Raw genomic sequence first — 15,669 nt, forward strand, 5'->3', positions numbered from 1 at the left:
ATCGAAAGATAATCCAAGAGCATTTTGACCGCGTACGAGAGGCTATATTAGAATATGGCATCTTACAGGAAGATATCTACAACTTTGATGAGACTGGCTTTGCTATGGGGCTCTGTGCCACTGCAAAAGTCATAACTGGAAGTGATCGATATAGCAGACCATATCTATTACAGCCTGGTAATCGAGAATGGGTGACTGCAATTGAAACAGTTAATTCTACTGGATGGGTTCTACCTCCATATGTGATTTTTAAAGCAACAAAATACTTACAAGAAGCCTGGTTTGAGACTCTTCCAGATGGTTGGAAAATCGGCATTAGTGATAATGGATGGACAACAAATAAGCTTGGTATGGATTGGCTCATTAATCACTTCATTCCTCGTACGAATGGCTGTGTAATGGGAAGATATCGAATGCTTATTCTTGATGGTCATGGAAGTCATTTAACTGCTGAATTTGACCGTACATGCACTGAGAATAATATTATTCCAATCTGCATGCCTCCGCATTCTTCTCATCTCTTGCAACCTCTTGATGTCGGCTGTTTTGCTGTTTTAAAACGGCAATATGGACAGCTTGTTGAACAACGGATGAGGCTTGGATTTAACCATATTGACAAAATTGACTTTCTTACTGCATTTCCAAAGGCGCGTACGATGGCATATAAAGCTGAGACTATTCGGAATAGCTTTACAGCAACTGGATTAGTGCCATTTGATCCAGATCGAGTCTATCAACAGCTTACTATCCAATTAAAGACTCCAACTCCTCCTCCAAGTCGATCAAGCAATTCACAATCATCTTGCTTACAAACACCTCAAAATCCTCGTCAATTCAAGCGTCAATTAAGTACAATTAAAAGGCGAATTAACCAGCGCAAATCAAGCCCATTAGAAGCTATTGATCAAGCAATTGATCGGATGTCTAGGGCTTATGAAATAAGTATAAATGAGCTTCTAATTGTACGAAAAGAAGCTCATGATTTACGGGCTGCACATGAGAAAGAGAAGCAAAAACGTCAACGGTCTAAAAAGCAGATATCTTACGAACAAGGCCTTACTAGAGAGGAAGCTCAGGTGCTTATCCAAAGTCAGATTGAGGCATCTCAAAGTGCTACTACTGTTCCGGCCGAGCCTGAGCTTCCAGTCTCTCAGGTGCGTGTACGCCGCCAATTTCAGTGTAGTGAGTGTGGTATTCTTGGGCATAGAAGACCTCAATGCCCTAATCGTACTAGTAATTAATTTTTTGTATATAATTATTATTTCGGGTTAGAAATTGAGATTTGAAATCGCTATAGATTATGTTTTCGGGTGGAAGTGGCGGTTCGGGGGTAGTGGCGGTTCGGGGGTGGATTACGTTAATGCATCCAATATATAACGTAATCGGACACCCACCCGCCAATTCAAATACACATACAAAATGCCATTTTTACAATCTCAATAATTCAACATTTTCTTAGATAATGAAGTCTAAAAAGAATATATATCAAATAATATATAGTCTTATAAGCGCTGTGAAAAGGTCGTAAACAGAGAATCTCTGCCGCTATGCAGAATTGATCGAGCCAAATTCCAACGCTTCTAACATCTCTTCATCCGTTTTCATTGGGCCCACTCACCTATGCCTATTTTTTTTGACAATCAATCCGATGTCGTTTTCCAGTGCTGAGCCCGTCGTACCGAGGTGTAGCAGTGGAAAACAAGATATATAATTCCAGGTATAACAATATAAACTGATATTTTGTCGGTCAATTTCCGAACTTCCCTTCGATCCAGATGTATTTTCCGAACATACCACTATAGACAAGATGTAATGGTTCCGGCGCGGAAGTCCTCAAACCTTTTTGTGTGCGAATAGCCTCACAATTGCTTTATGGGGAAGACCCGTTTGTCAAAAGCTCCTGATGGGTTGTGGCTGCAGCCCAATGGCTTACCAGGCCCTGTGACACGAGTTATCAAGCCGACCCAGCCGTTTGGCCGCCGATCAACATCACCGCCGGCCAGTCAGCCCAGCGAGCTGCCAAGCTGTGATTCTATCGCTGATATAATTTTCTCAAAGCCCCCAACCCCTAAAACAATATATTTTTATCACTAAATTGGTACTGCGTCAAAGAGTCGGAAGGCGACTCAGGGTCTACTTGAACAGAGGTGATCGATTCCAGGTCGAACCCATTCCTAGAACTGCGGTCCGACAAGCTTAGGAGCAAAAGTGGATTGGGTAAGTTTCACACAGAAATGTCAGAATATTTGGCACTAAACATTTTGAGGATAGGTTCAAAGTGCCCAAAATTATGATCAACAGTGCCAAAAAACCTGCACCAAAAATTGACGATAAGGAATTCCAAATAACTTACCCCTGATAACAAATATTAGTGTAATAGTAGTAGTAGCAATAGATTTCATTAACCTATTCTAGTCGGCTTTCATACTGCCACCACTACGCAGGATTGTGCCCTAAACTTTAGGGAATAAGAGAAAATATGGCTCAGCTGTTACGAAATAAGCCTGTATGAGATTAAAGAAAAACTAAATCTAAAAAAGAAAAATTATAATTAAAGCAGCTAATACTATATCTAACTAATGATTATACTAGTATATAAATTGGCACTCAGGTAAAAATTGAAAAGCTGGATCTCCTTATAGTCAACCATAATTTACGATAGCACTGCTTCATGGACTTTCTGTGAAATCCGGAAGATGATTTTCACAAGTAGTGTTGTAGCTTCATGTATTCTCGAGGGATTATAAACAGCCCAGCAGTGGCGCAAATCGCACGCCTAAGCTGCTTGCCACCTCATATCTTTGGAGATTTCACAGTGGCTCGCTCAATCTCATTTATCTATGGAAGACGCACTATCGCCAGCTGTTTCCTGGGCTGCAACAAGATCTAGTCAAACAAGGGAGCACGGACTGAGCCAAGGCGTATAGAGCCTTCAGGTTTCTACACAAGCGAGAAACCAGTATTCATCTATAGAAATCAGACCAGTAACAAGACCTATTAAAGGTGTTCAAGACTATTGAAGACTTCAGGAAGATAGTGAGAGGTTGCGTATTTTCATAACTGCCTGGTTCATGAGCTTCATCAAACGATCTGTCATCTCAGTCTAGACGACAATGCTGGCCGTCTTCTCCTTCCACCAATCCTGCCACTGAATGACTTTCTCATCACGTCGGGCCTCCTCGGCGGCAAAGACCACCACCTGGCTGCGCACGGCTTCGTCGAACGTGCAGCCGATGAACTGCACCTGCGCGTCATGGGCGGGGAGACCTTGGTTCTCAACAGCATCCACTGCGGCGACAAACGCGCGGGCCAGCCCGTAGTCGCCACCACCGTGCAGGGACTTGGTCTGCTGGGGCACCTCGACGACGGTGGTCTCACGGGTGACGAAGGAGAAGTAGCTGATCTGGTGGCTGTCGTACTCGAGCTCGCCGTGGGTGCCGTAGACCCGGCCGCGACGCTCGCACTCCTTCTCGGTCTGGGCCGCCATGTGGAGGACGGCGCGCTTGCCGGGCCGCGGGGGCACAGCGGTGTTGTCCTCGTCCCAGGAGATGGTGACCAGCTGGTCGTCGCAGACGTCGTTGTCACTCTCGTAGACGCAGCGCCCGTACCACGAGCGAGCGGCGATCTCGGCATCGGCGGCTGTTGTGCGGTCGTAATCCTCGGCCAGTCGGTCGAACAGCTGTGTCTGCGCGACCTCCATGCCGGACGTCTTCAGCACGTCCTCGATGTCAGGGCAGACGATGTGCACAGGCCAATGGGTATCTCCCTTGGCGAGCTGGTGGTCGTGGTAGATCTTGACGGCGCTGTAGTGGCAGTCGCGCTCCATAGGGCAGGACAGGCAGTTTGTCGCGTTCCCAGCAGCAAGGGGCTTGCGTGACTGACGGAACATGCTGCGGGCTCCCATTGAGGAGATCGAGCGCGGCAGATGCGGTTGGGTGTCGATGGGAGCACCGGTCGGAGGGGACGACAGCATCCAGAGCAGGAAGTCGACGTCGTGCGAACACTTGGTCAGCAGAGAACCATCCCCATTGCGCGACTGGCGTCGCCAGTTGCCGCGCACGTAACTGTGGGCGAAGTGCCACCAGGCCACAGGCTCAGTGTGCTCGATGGAGAGAACGTCGCCGATGACGCGATCAGTGAGGAGGAGCTTGCGGAGGGTAATGTTGTGCGGGCTGTAGCGGAGGACGTGGCCGATGGAGAAAATCTTCGATTGCTGCTCGGGTGTCCGGGCCCGGTAGATGGACAGACAGTCAGCGAGAGAGGTGGCCAGAGGCTTCTCGCATAGCACATGGAGGTTCAGCGGCGCGATGGCAACCATGATCTCGACATGCATCTCGTCGAGGGTGCAGACGAAGACGCCGTCCACCCCATCAGGCACGGGTTCGCCCTGCGCCTGCCGACGACGGCGGTCGGTCTCCCACTCAAGCCATGCTTTCCAGTCGACAAATTCCTGGCCTTCTTGGGGACTCCCGTCCGGGCCCCAGATATATTTCCGTCCAAAGAGCTGTCGCTTGTACGGGAGAGGCTCTGCGACGGCGTAGATCTGGGCGGATGTCGTTTCAGTGATGGGTTCAGAGTAGGCGTTGCCCCGCGAGCCAGCGCCGATCACCAGGAACTTGAGCTCCTTGGGCTTTTGTAGCATGGCTGGCATTCTGAGGGGCTTTGAAATGAAAGGAAACGAAGCCTTCGTTTGTTAGTGAAAATATAGCAGGAGAGTAGTCGTCTATCAGTAGCTGCCCCTCATCATATATATACTCCCTGCTTATTGTCGATATACGCATCAGAGCCGCGCAGCCTGTGGAGGTTAGGGTTACATCTTGTCGCGGGCCGGGTTGCATGCCGTTTTTGTGGAGTGACGTTCTGTATATAGAGTTTCTGCAACCGTAGTGTTTAGTGTTTAATGTTCAATTGCCGCGGTGGTGATTGACAGCTGACCGCGGGGTGGCACGTGCCCCTTGCAGGTCCTCGCGTGGTCGCGTGGTCGCGTGGTGGCCCCCAGTGGGTGCGGTTTCCTATCTGTATTTAGCGTGAACTTAAAGCTGTTAGTCAGCATATAATGTCATCCAACAGGAATCACGGCGCCAATCGTGGTCGTTGTGTTACTCAGCATATTTGTCCAACCTCCTATCTATGTCTACTACAGAAGCTAAAGGAATACGAAGCGAGAGCGCACAAAGAGTACAAAAATCAATGATCCTATTCTGCTACTGTAGCGAATGTATGCTCGGCAGAGAGCACTGCTAGAAAACTACTCTTAATTTACGATGGCATGAAAAAAGCTCTGCAATTCCAGAAAATAGGCTCTCCTTTTACGCGACCTGGTGATTCTCCAGAAGATCGTATTGGGCAAACTTGCGCGCAGGCACCTTGCGCTCGAACAGGATGTCGAGCTCCTCGAAGGTGCGACCCCGACTCTCCGGGATGCGGAACCAGCACCACACCAAGCAGACAAGACTGACGGCGCCGAAGAGGAACCCAGCCTTGCCATGCCAGTTTGCCTGGTCGGTGCTGAGCATGTATGGCATGGCGATAGTGAAGACGATGCTGGCTAGCGCTTGGACGGCGGTGGTAATGGCGATAGTGCGGCCACGTAGCCGAGTAGACGACACCTCAGAGATAATGACAAAGCAAATAGGGCCGACCGTCATCTGATAAATGAACGTCCAGATGTCCATCAAAGACGCCTGCGCCCATGTTATGGCCGACATCCCCGATCGCAGGTCGAGAAATCCGATGACGAACAGAATGATTGTCATCAGTAGCATGCCGTAGTTATAGATGGTGCGGCGGCCAAACTAACACCATATCAGTCAGTAATTGTTCTATCTGAGATATCCCCTGCCGGAAATGGAAGGAACGTACATGAGACATTAGAGGCCAGGAAAGGCAGGTGCCGACAAAACCCATGGCGGTGTTGCCTACTCCCACTATTTTGCTGGTTAGTGTCATCACTTGATGAGACGGGTAGGGTTGCTAACTATTGAATGCATCAGAAGCGTCAAGACCGGCTTGCTCGAAGAAGAAGTTCGCGTAGCCAATGAGCGGGTTGCCCCCAATGACTTGGATTAGATAAACCATGATGGAGATCTCTGTGCGGCGGAGGTTGAGCCCTCGGAAGCATTCCAGGTACGAGGCCTGGGCTTCAAGTTCGCGCTCAAGTAGGTCGGTTTCCTCGATCATCACAAGCAGAGACTCGATGTCGGGACGGTGCGAGGCTGAGGTCAGTTTGAGGAGTGACTTTCGCGCGTCGTCCTTTCTGTTCTGGCGGATGAGCCAATAGGGGCTCTCAGGGGCAAAAAGCAGGCCAGCAAGCAAGACAACAGGCCAGATCCATTGAATAGCAAACGGGATCTTATACGCCCACTCATCCAACCGGCTTTCGACGCCTGCAGCACAGCCCTGGGCGATGAACTGGCCAATCACAAAGGCCAGGTTGACAGACGCAGTAAGAACACCTCGGAGAGCCAGGGGACAAATCTCAGACGCATAAGTCGGGGCGATGACTACGTAGAAGCCATAGGCTAGACCACCCAGGATCTCTCCAGCACACAGCATCCCAATGGAGGTGGAGAAAAACTGCATGAAGACGAAGCCAACCGACCAGACACAGCATGCCGCAAGAGTCTTCTTGCGGCCAAACTTCTCCAGCGGCCAACCGCAGGCCAGCGCACCGACAATTTGCCCAATGGGATTGCCCATTCCCAACCCCGTCTGCCAGGGCGCGGAGATGATATATTTGTCCTGGTAGAGATAACCGAAGCGTTGCTGGAAAGAGGGCAAGGCGTAGAAGGAAGTGACGAGCTGGGCATCAAACCCAGCCATGATCACGGCGATACAGAAGAACATAGCCCAGAAGACAGCCATGGGATATTGCTTCACGGCCATGAAGAACCCAAGCTCATGCTCAGACTTGGTGATGTCGGCGGTCGCATTGAGGGTATGGCCCTCGGCTTTCTTACCAGCTTCATCTACAATGCTAACTTGGTCGGTGGTTTGCACCCGCTTTTCTTCAGCCATTGTAGATTCTCAAGGGACTGCACTTGAGTTAAAGTAAGGAGGGTAGAGAAGATAAAAAATAGTAGGCCAAAATTGATTAAGGGGAGAGCCGATTCCTCTTTTTCTTTTATCCCAGGAAATGGCAATGGGGAATTATTGCTAAATAAGAAGCAAAATCCCATCTCTAAGTAGAGTTCAAGCTCCCCGCATCTTTCCGTCCTCACGGACTCAACTTAATATCCCTCCCGATAGGGTAGGGAGAATGGAGGGTCGTTTTTGTGCAAGCTCGATGTTACCCTCTTATCGATAAGAACGCCACTATATTTTCCAAGATAGAAGGAAACCTTAAGGAGCTGGTGAGTGGCAGGCGCAGCTTATGGACATAAAATGCATATTCGGTCGTAGACTGAAGTTGTAAGTTTATCATCTCCGACAATGACACTCTTTCCTTTATCTGGGGAAACGCTGTCAACCCGGGATGTAACTCTGCGAAGGGCATACTCTTTTCTGGACCAAGATAAGATTTTGCAGGTGCATATCAAAGGCCGGCCCACTCGTTTTGTAGCTCTCGTGCAGCTAACACCTCGGAATTCGGTTTCCTCTTGCTAGCTTAGGCCTTCAATCTTAAGCATCGCTCACCATGCTATTGTCATAACTCACCATGCTATTGTCACCAATTGCACTTACCCGGCCTCTGATTAAGCAAGTGTGGATTTGTTGCCTTTGACGACGAGGAGGCAAGACTTCAACGGCGACAAGTCTACAACCCTTGTCAAACTCTTTCCCTTACCATTCTTCCTGGTAATATGCTGGGATAGCAACTCTTACACATCTTCTTTCCCTCGCGCCTTTGGTCTCGCCTTTGTCGTCGCGAAACATGACGATATCTGGACCTCTGTTCCCTCCGTCCCTGATCTCGCCTGAGATCGCGGCGTCGCTTCCAGCGGGGTACACAATCCGGCCGTTGGAACATTCAGACCACGCACGCGGGTTTCTGCAGTGCCTGGCTGACCTGACATGGATCGGGGATTACAGCGAAGAGGAATTCTACGAGCGGTACGACTGGTTGGCGACCAAGGGCAAGGACTGGTACTACAACGTGGTGATCGATGATGGCAGTCGGATCGTCGCGACGGCTACATTGATTGTGGAAAGAAAATTGTAAGTATGCTCTCCTTTTCCGTCTTGCGCTGCCTCTAACAGACATTACAACTCCAGCATCCATAATCGCGGTCTGGTTGGGCATATCGAGGAGGTGGTAGTGTCGAACGACCAGCAAGGCAAAGGGCTGGGCCTCATCTTAATTCGCGCTCTGGACTCGATTGCCGTAAATGTTGGTTGCTACAAGTCGATTCTGGACTGTGCGGACCAGAATTCGGGCTTCTACACTAAGTGTGGCTATGAGAATGCTGGTCTGGAGATGGCCCATTATTATGAACCTTTCAAAACTCAATATGAGCGAGGTTGATGCGCTCAATGGCTTTTCCCACGGCCCTTTTCTCCGATAAAACATGTACATACATATATTCGTTTTCAATACATATCATATGTCTGAAAAACCGAGGGAACGAGACGAGAAATTATCGAATCCAGAGAATGTTGGGTTGGGTTAAGAGGCAATTAGAGTCTGATCACCAGCTATATTCACTAAGTATAATCACGCGACCCCTGTCAATAGCGATGGCTACTAGTCCATTTGTCTGAGCAAGGAACCCGGGGTCACCGAGGTATTCGGCTTTCTTGGTTTAGTCAGGATACCAGGGGAATGGACGCTGGGTTGTCAGTCGCGCGGGTAGTACGGAACTAGCCGACAGTTCATGATTCGCGGGTTCCTAGCGTGTAAGCCCAGCCTCCTCTCATAGGAATTGTATTACTTATCGGCCAAGGAAATCGGTTTCCGCGTGTCTAAATCGCTGTTGAATATCGGCTACTTGACGAGCGCTAACTAGTTCTCTTATACGCTTCCCCGCAATTGCCAATATTGTATACTACCGTAGTATTTCCTCGGCTCAGGCCAGTGTGACCATGAAAGCTTATTTTGGTCGAGAAACAATCAATGCATGAAAGGGGAGACATTTGACATTCCCGACCAGAAATAGACTAGCCCTAACTCTTATCTCTTATCGGTTAACATAGAACTAGCCAGGAGCAAAAAGACATATAAACAAACTATTTTCATCCCCATCTCAGAGTGGTAAGATCTCTTCTTTCTCTCGTTCTATCTGTTTCCCAGTATATATCGCTGCCCGTTGTTTATTCCACAATGAAATGGCAAGCTGCAGTCTTCCTGGCGCTGCTGGGAGGAAGCGTCACTCCTGCGCTTGCAGCGCCGTGGAAGAAATTGCGGCCAAAAATGGCCATCGACGCCATGCTGAGCTTCTACAACCAGACGGATGGGCGGTGGTCCACTGAAGCCCCCTGGTGGATAACTGGCAACGCGCTCCAGGCCACACTCGATTACATGGCGAAGACAGGTTCACGCGAGTACATACCCCAGGCAGTCAACACCTTCACGAAGCAGAGTGCACCTTTGCCGTGGTGGCCGTCTGGGGGCGGGGACTTTCGGGCTGACTCGACAGACGACACTGGCTGGTGGTCACTGGCCAGTGTGCGTATGTTCGACCTGACCGGTGACCAACAGTACCTCACCTACGCCAAGGAGGATGAGGCCTATATGTACAGCTTCTGGAGTAACGATACCTGCCAGGGCGGGATTATCTGGGACATCCCCTCGCGCTCCTACAAGAACGCAATTAGCAACGAGCTATACCTAAAGCTAGCTGCCTCCCTGCACAACCGTATCCCCGGTGACACGTTCTACCTGTCGCGCGCCAAGCAGTCGTGGACTTGGTTCAAAAACAGTGGCATGATCAACGGTGACAACCTGATCAACGACGGTCTGTCTGAGGCGAGCAACGGGATCTGTTCCAACAACGGCGGCCAGACCTGGACCTACAACCAAGGGGTCATCCTGGGCGGCCTGGCTGAGCTGTACAAGGCGACCAGGGACAGAAGCCTGCTCGAGACCGCGCGCCGGATCGCCGACGCGGTGACGACCAGCGCCTTCTTGTCACCCAATGGCATCCTGACCGAGCCCTGCGAGGCTGACGACAGCTGCGGTAGCGACGCGCCAGCCTTCAAGGGCATCTTCGTCCGCAACCTCGACGAGCTCCAGGATGTCCTACCGGGCAACCCGTACCGCAAATACCTAGACGTTCAAACCACATCTGCCTACAACTTGGACCGCAACAGCAGCACAGGCAATCTGTATGGCCTCAAGTGGGCCGGTCCCTTCGACGAGATTGAGATTGCCCGCCAAACCTCGGCTGTGTCCCTGCTGGTTGCTGCTTTGTGATATGTTGGTGTAAATTATTAAACTTAAATAAGTGAGGGTTGAAATGGCTGCCGAGTGGTATCAGGTGGACCGAGTGCTCCGGGGTGGACAGGATCGTGCAAGCCATCAATTACAGACATATTCAAATTGATATTAAAAGAGTAGAATACTAATATTACTTGTACTTTCAATGAAAACACGTGACTGCTCTGTAGAATGCGATGGAAGCGGGGCATATTTCAGGCAGCCATCCTTTGATACCTTACAACATTTGGAGGACTGCGAAGAAAGCTATACAATTATGCTAATATGTGACTGTAGATAAGAGACAGACAATCATTTCCATGCTCTTTCAACTAATACAAAGTCGATATATTCCGTCAAAACTCACCAAGAAAGATCATTATGAAAACCAGACCACAATTGCGTGTCATTTTCTTCGACGTCTTTGGAACGTGTGTGGCCCAGAGGACTCCAGTAGCGGACGAGCTATGGAAAGCGGCTAAAGAGGCGCTGGAGTCGGATTTGTCGTCGGTTAGTAGTGAAGTCCGGACCAAGGCGATGAATATGGTATGCCCCAGCCAGTTGAGCACTTACCTGAAATATAAATTAACTTATTTCACAGTCATACGAGCAGTGGTTTGAGTTCGGAGGGGTCGGTGGCTAACTAAATGCCATTACCGTAAATCTAAGTACATGTACTAACAGGAGCAGGAATGGAACAAAGACGTGGACATATTCGTTAGCGATAGTAAAGCAAAATACAACAGCGTGGATTGGAGAGCAGTCGACAAGTATCGTTTTGAAGCACTCCACAAACTCCTCGCACAGCTCGGCTTAATCATTCCTCGCGAAGACGACGCTAGCACCTCAGAGCTCCGCGTCAAAGAGGGTTCGCTCTGGGATGAGTCGCAACTCAGACAACTCGGCCTTGTCTGGCACCGTCTACCCCCTTGGCCCGACACCTGCCATGGCCTAGAATTGCTTAATAGGCAATTCTCTACCGTGACCCTTAGTAACACTTATGACGACTTAATGAAATACCTGGTAGCGCATAGCAGCATACCCTTTAAGCATGTTTACACTTCCGACATGTTCCAATCGTTCAAGCCGAACCCCAAGGTATATCTCGGTGCGGCAGAGAAGATGGGCGTAAAGCCCGAGGAGTGTGCGCTCGTGGCCGCGCATCTAAGTGATTTGAAAGGTGCAAAAGCATGCGGATTCTATGCAATATATGTTGAGAGACCGTTGGAGGAGAAAAACCCAGAGTTGCGAGAGGAAAATATTCCGGATATGCAGATTAAAGAGGATGAGGATGGGTTTGTTGCTCTTGCTGAGCGTTTGGGAATACAAGTTGATTAAATAGCCGTCAAAATCGACAAGAAATAACATAATTCCGAAAAAAGCTGTCACATTCAAAAAGCACGAATGTTTTGAGTTTATAACCTTGTATTATGTAAATAATAACGACAGCTATATAGTAGAAAGACTTATTAACTTCAGCTGTGGAGTGCAACTGGACCTAGATACTCGCCTACGAGATGTACGCTCCAGCACGAGTATAATTACTTTCAAAATGAGGAATTACCTCCGGAGGGAACCGTGTGTCAGGCAGAACAGGGGCCGTTCGATGGCTGCTCTCAAGTTCAATAAGATATTTCTTAGTTTGTTCTTTGCAAAACCATGATATGGTTAAGGCCACTACCTATAAGACCACTCTGATAAGCCCAAGACAGAGCTAGCTAGACATGGCGACGCTGCTGCTTTTAACTAGATTGCAAAATCTGCGCCACTGTGGTATCTCCCATAGCTACCGCCCTCATATAAGGCGTTTGACCATGGATGTCCTCCGACTCTGGGTCCACATCCTCAAGATCAAGAAGCATCTTCACGGCGGCTACTTGCCCTCTGGCAGCAGCCCGTGATAATGGCGTAATTCCATTTCTATCTCTGGAGTCAGGATCAACGCCGGAATTTTGCACCAGCAATTGCACCACCTCTTGATAGCCGTTAGCAGCGGCGAATGCTAGTGGAGTAATACCATTAATGTCCCTCGAGTCAGGGTTAACGCCGCCAACATCGAGAAACAACTGCACTATAGATGTATTTCCATTAGCTGCTGCACGTGATAACGGTGTGTGGCCGTTAATATCCTTGGAGTCCGGATCAGCGTTTGATTCATTGAGTATCAAGTGTACCACGGTTTCATGCCCCATGGCCGCTGCATGGGATAATGGTGTTTGGCCATAATCATCTTTAACATCTAGATCGGCTCCAGTAGTGTCTATTATCAATTTTACCACTTCTTCATGTCCATTGGGCGCAGCATAAGACAACGGTGTGCGACCTATTTTGTCCTGGAGGTCTATTCTCGCACCCTCGTATATGAGCAATTGTACAACCTGTTGGTGCCCATTCTCCGCGGCCCACGATAGCGGTGTGCGGTTGTTAACATCCATGGAATTATAATCGATATGGGGTTCTTCGAGGAGCAATTGTACCGTGGACTCGTGTCCATTCTCCGCAGCGTACGACAACGAAGTCCGACCGTGGCTATCTTTTTCATCTAGACCATTGCCAGACACAATCGACGATATCAATATATCCCGTAATCCAAAGAAAGCAGCTATATGTACTGCCGTCATATTATTTGGCACCCTTTGGCTATACCCATGGTCAGCATCGCACCTTCTCGAGGCCATCAAGGCTTGGCTGGAGGCAGCTAGTTTACTCTTGTTGTTGAGGAAGTTCATAATAAGTTCTGCGACTTCCCAAGAAGCAATGCGTGCGTGTTCGCCCCAGTTCCGCGCAACATAATCATAAAGAGCATTTGACTTCAATCGACTCTCAAACTCCACGTCCGAGCAACAGAAACCGTCATTAAAATCATCCCGACAAAGATATTGCACACATATGTTGGTTATGTGAGCCTGAATATCGCTCGAAAGCAAAATGCCCTTATTGCGTTTGAGGTAGTCCTTGGTCAGACTGTGCATAAAGATTGCATCTTCTTCTTCTCTTATATCAATTAATCCGGAACAGGCTGCTTGTATCTCTTCGACACTAGGAAGACTATCGGCATCAAATCTGGATTTTCCGATTTCCATCCCCACACTGTGTCGAAGTTCAGACACGCTCAGAGGTCTGTTAGCGTAAGCAGCCCATATCATGGCCTTTTTCGCTAGTTTCCGAAGATTCGCTTCCTGGTATTCGATTCGTTGCATCACTAAATGATGTGCTAGATCTAGTGCTTTCGATTTGGAGCCCTCGTGAGTAGTGAGGACATTCAAAGCAAGCCTGGTGGCCTCAGGTGTGGGCTTTCCCACCAAAGAATGGAAATACAGCTGTGCAAGAAGAAACCTACCTCGAGGTCAGTAACTGACAGTATCTTAGATTGTTGGTGGACAAACACTCCATCAGCTGCAAGCACAATACCATTCTTTATATCCTCCCTCAAGGGAGCATCGTTGGAAACAAATTCAGGAAGCATCGTGATTTTGTTGTCCAGATACCTACGTATGTCGTCCTGGGTAGCACGAATTTCGAGAGTAAAACAGTCGCTAAACTCTCTCATAATTTCGGGAACGAATGTGGATGTTGCAAAAAGACTTATCCCAACCTCTTCTGGGATGCTCCTGATCGTCTTAAGAATCATATGGTACCCTTGGTTAGACATTCGGGACTCGTCCAACGCGTCCAGAATTATAAAAACCCTCGTGTAACTAGAAGCAACAGAGTGAAACGCTCTCGCTATTTCCGTATAGGAAGGGCGAGTACTTCTGTCGTAGTGTCGTTTGTAGAGTCCTTTAACACAGTTTGGCATCAAATGCTGCTGTTCAACCAATTGCTTCAATAGACTGGCAAGGACCTCAGAAGAATCGGGCTCTTTTATTGAATTTAAACCGTAAAAGAAATATGCCAGTCCCACTTTCGAATCACCTTGAAAGCTGTTTTGAAGTTCTCGGATAACAGCACTTGTTATCACTGTCTTCCCTACCCCTGGCGCGCCTGGGCAAAACATAGTCTGCCCGCTTGTCCTCACCCATTCATCGAATGTAGCGCGTTCATCAAATGTAGTGGAGTTCAAAAGCCAGCCACCAGTATCTTTGGTTCTTCTTGCGACGATACTGTTTAAGCAAGCGACGTGATTAGTTGCAGAAAGCCAGCTAAGAATCCGATCATCCTCGTTAGTGAACGTTGCATCCACCTTTGAAAGTGCATCTGCGTTCGAGTTAAAGGGACCATCACTTGTATGAGGTAAACCAAGAGCTGAACTCATCTTGGTTTCTGATTTCTAATAAGGTTAGAATAAATAATGGACGTTAATTAGGTTCTACTTCTCTGGTATCGAAAGGAAATCACAGCCTTATTGCATCCGGGGCTGATAGTAAGTAATATGACCGCCATGCCAAAAGGATCCGCAATCACATGCAAGATCACCTGTGAATATTGCAAATATATTAAACGCTGTAGACATAACAAGCAATATAATACGCCATAATTATATGAATAAATTGGATAAAACACAGCATCACAGAATATGTTACGAATTGCATACATTCAACTTCAAATGTTGCACAGCTTAATATATATCTCATACGCTATTGCTCTGTGGCACAGATACAGCATAGTGGAACAAACATGTAACTTAATTCACATCTGAGTTGATCACCCTAGAACGCATACAACATGGCCATTTTCATAGCATTGTATCTCAACAAATCATATATAAATAGTAGCTCAAATTTGATAATATAAACATGTTATATAATTAATAATATATTAAAACTTTATACTAAAGCGTATAATATTTATAATGATTATATAAAATTATATAAAATACCAATAATATACTGTATTTTTTGAAATATCAATCAAGTCATATATGTTTTCACTATAACATAAAGATATTATTTATAACAATATTTTATTATAGATATTAAAATTTAAGCTACTGTTTATTTATAATTTTGTTGAGATACAATGCTATGAAAATGGCCATTTTGTATGCGTTCTGAGGTGACCAACTCGGGTGTGAATTACGTTACACTTACATGCCCCAGTGAATCAGCAATTACTACCATCGATTGTGAGAAGTGCTCCTGTAATAACAACGGCAAGGTCCTTTGTTTCTATGACGTAGGAGGTTGTTCGTCAGGTGAAGTTCGGCTATTTTGCGAAGGCTATACCGAGCCAAACCCAGACTGAGGCTGTGATCCTGCCTAAAACAAGGTAATGTCCGGTATATCTATTGGACTATTGAAAAGAATACTCGGCTGACTATAGGATTGTATACAACTTCCAGCTTTGCCGCAGACAGCCCTCGAAGAAACCCGATG

The 15,669-nt window shown here is 47.7% G+C and overlaps 8 protein-coding genes across 8 annotated transcripts; 4 read left to right on the plus strand and 4 right to left on the minus strand.

The window, feature by feature from the left end:
• Positions 1-1,710: 1,710 nt before the first annotated feature.
• BGW36DRAFT_387813 (uncharacterized protein) lies at positions 1,711-2,360 on the plus strand. The gene has a single exon (XM_046217169.1). It carries the CDS (start codon positions 1,873-1,875, stop codon positions 2,092-2,094), a length of 222 nt encoding a protein of 73 aa, XP_046067271.1. The 5' UTR covers positions 1,711-1,872; the 3' UTR covers positions 2,095-2,360.
• A 636-nt stretch (positions 2,361-2,996) lies between these two features.
• BGW36DRAFT_48322 (putative NAD binding Rossmann fold oxidoreductase) lies at positions 2,997-4,888 on the minus strand. Its single transcript, XM_046222370.1, has one exon. It carries the CDS (start codon positions 4,649-4,651, stop codon positions 3,104-3,106), a length of 1,548 nt encoding a protein of 515 aa, XP_046067272.1. The 5' UTR covers positions 4,652-4,888; the 3' UTR covers positions 2,997-3,103.
• A 421-nt stretch (positions 4,889-5,309) lies between these two features.
• Positions 5,310-7,017, minus strand: BGW36DRAFT_304824 (putative MFS transporter; the record flags this gene model as incomplete). The annotated part of the gene is made up of 3 exons (XM_046212008.1): positions 5,310-5,795; positions 5,863-5,927; positions 5,979-7,017. 3 exons carry the CDS (start codon positions 7,015-7,017, stop codon positions 5,310-5,312), a joined length of 1,590 nt encoding a protein of 529 aa, XP_046067273.1.
• An 856-nt stretch (positions 7,018-7,873) lies between these two features.
• BGW36DRAFT_431741 (acyl-CoA N-acyltransferase) lies at positions 7,874-8,464 on the plus strand (the record flags this gene model as incomplete). Its single annotated transcript, XM_046221021.1, has 2 exons — positions 7,874-8,157; positions 8,215-8,464. The coding sequence occupies 2 exons, from the start codon at positions 7,874-7,876 to the stop codon at positions 8,462-8,464; spliced, it is 534 nt and encodes a 177-aa protein (XP_046067274.1).
• Positions 8,465-8,945: 481 nt separating this feature from the next.
• BGW36DRAFT_387821 (glycoside hydrolase) lies at positions 8,946-10,512 on the plus strand. The gene has a single exon (XM_046217170.1). The coding sequence runs from the start codon at positions 9,260-9,262 to the stop codon at positions 10,349-10,351; it is 1,092 nt and encodes a 363-aa protein (XP_046067275.1). The 5' UTR covers positions 8,946-9,259; the 3' UTR covers positions 10,352-10,512.
• Positions 10,513-10,535: 23 nt separating this feature from the next.
• On the plus strand, positions 10,536-11,739 carry BGW36DRAFT_387823 (haloacid dehalogenase, type II). Its single transcript, XM_046217171.1, has 3 exons — positions 10,536-10,900; positions 10,956-10,985; positions 11,045-11,739. Exons 1-3 carry the CDS (start codon positions 10,736-10,738, stop codon positions 11,690-11,692), a joined length of 843 nt encoding a protein of 280 aa, XP_046067276.1. The 5' UTR covers positions 10,536-10,735; the 3' UTR covers positions 11,693-11,739.
• A 453-nt stretch (positions 11,740-12,192) lies between these two features.
• BGW36DRAFT_269687 (ankyrin repeat-containing domain protein) lies at positions 12,193-12,528 on the minus strand (the record flags this gene model as incomplete). Its single annotated transcript, XM_046210141.1, has 1 exon — positions 12,193-12,528. A coding segment is annotated over one exon (336 nt), but the record flags the coding sequence as incomplete, so codon positions are not given.
• Positions 12,529-12,663: 135 nt separating this feature from the next.
• BGW36DRAFT_305298 (uncharacterized protein) lies at positions 12,664-14,609 on the minus strand (the record flags this gene model as incomplete). Its single annotated transcript, XM_046212056.1, has 2 exons — positions 12,664-13,690; positions 13,741-14,609. Coding segments are annotated over 2 exons (1,896 nt in total), but the record flags the coding sequence as incomplete, so codon positions are not given.
• Positions 14,610-15,669: the final 1,060 nt, after the last annotated feature.

This window comes from Talaromyces proteolyticus (assembly GCF_021365285.1).
Source record: "Talaromyces proteolyticus strain PMI_201 chromosome Unknown BGW36scaffold_12, whole genome shotgun sequence".
Taxonomy (NCBI): domain Eukaryota; kingdom Fungi; phylum Ascomycota; class Eurotiomycetes; order Eurotiales; family Trichocomaceae; genus Talaromyces; species Talaromyces proteolyticus.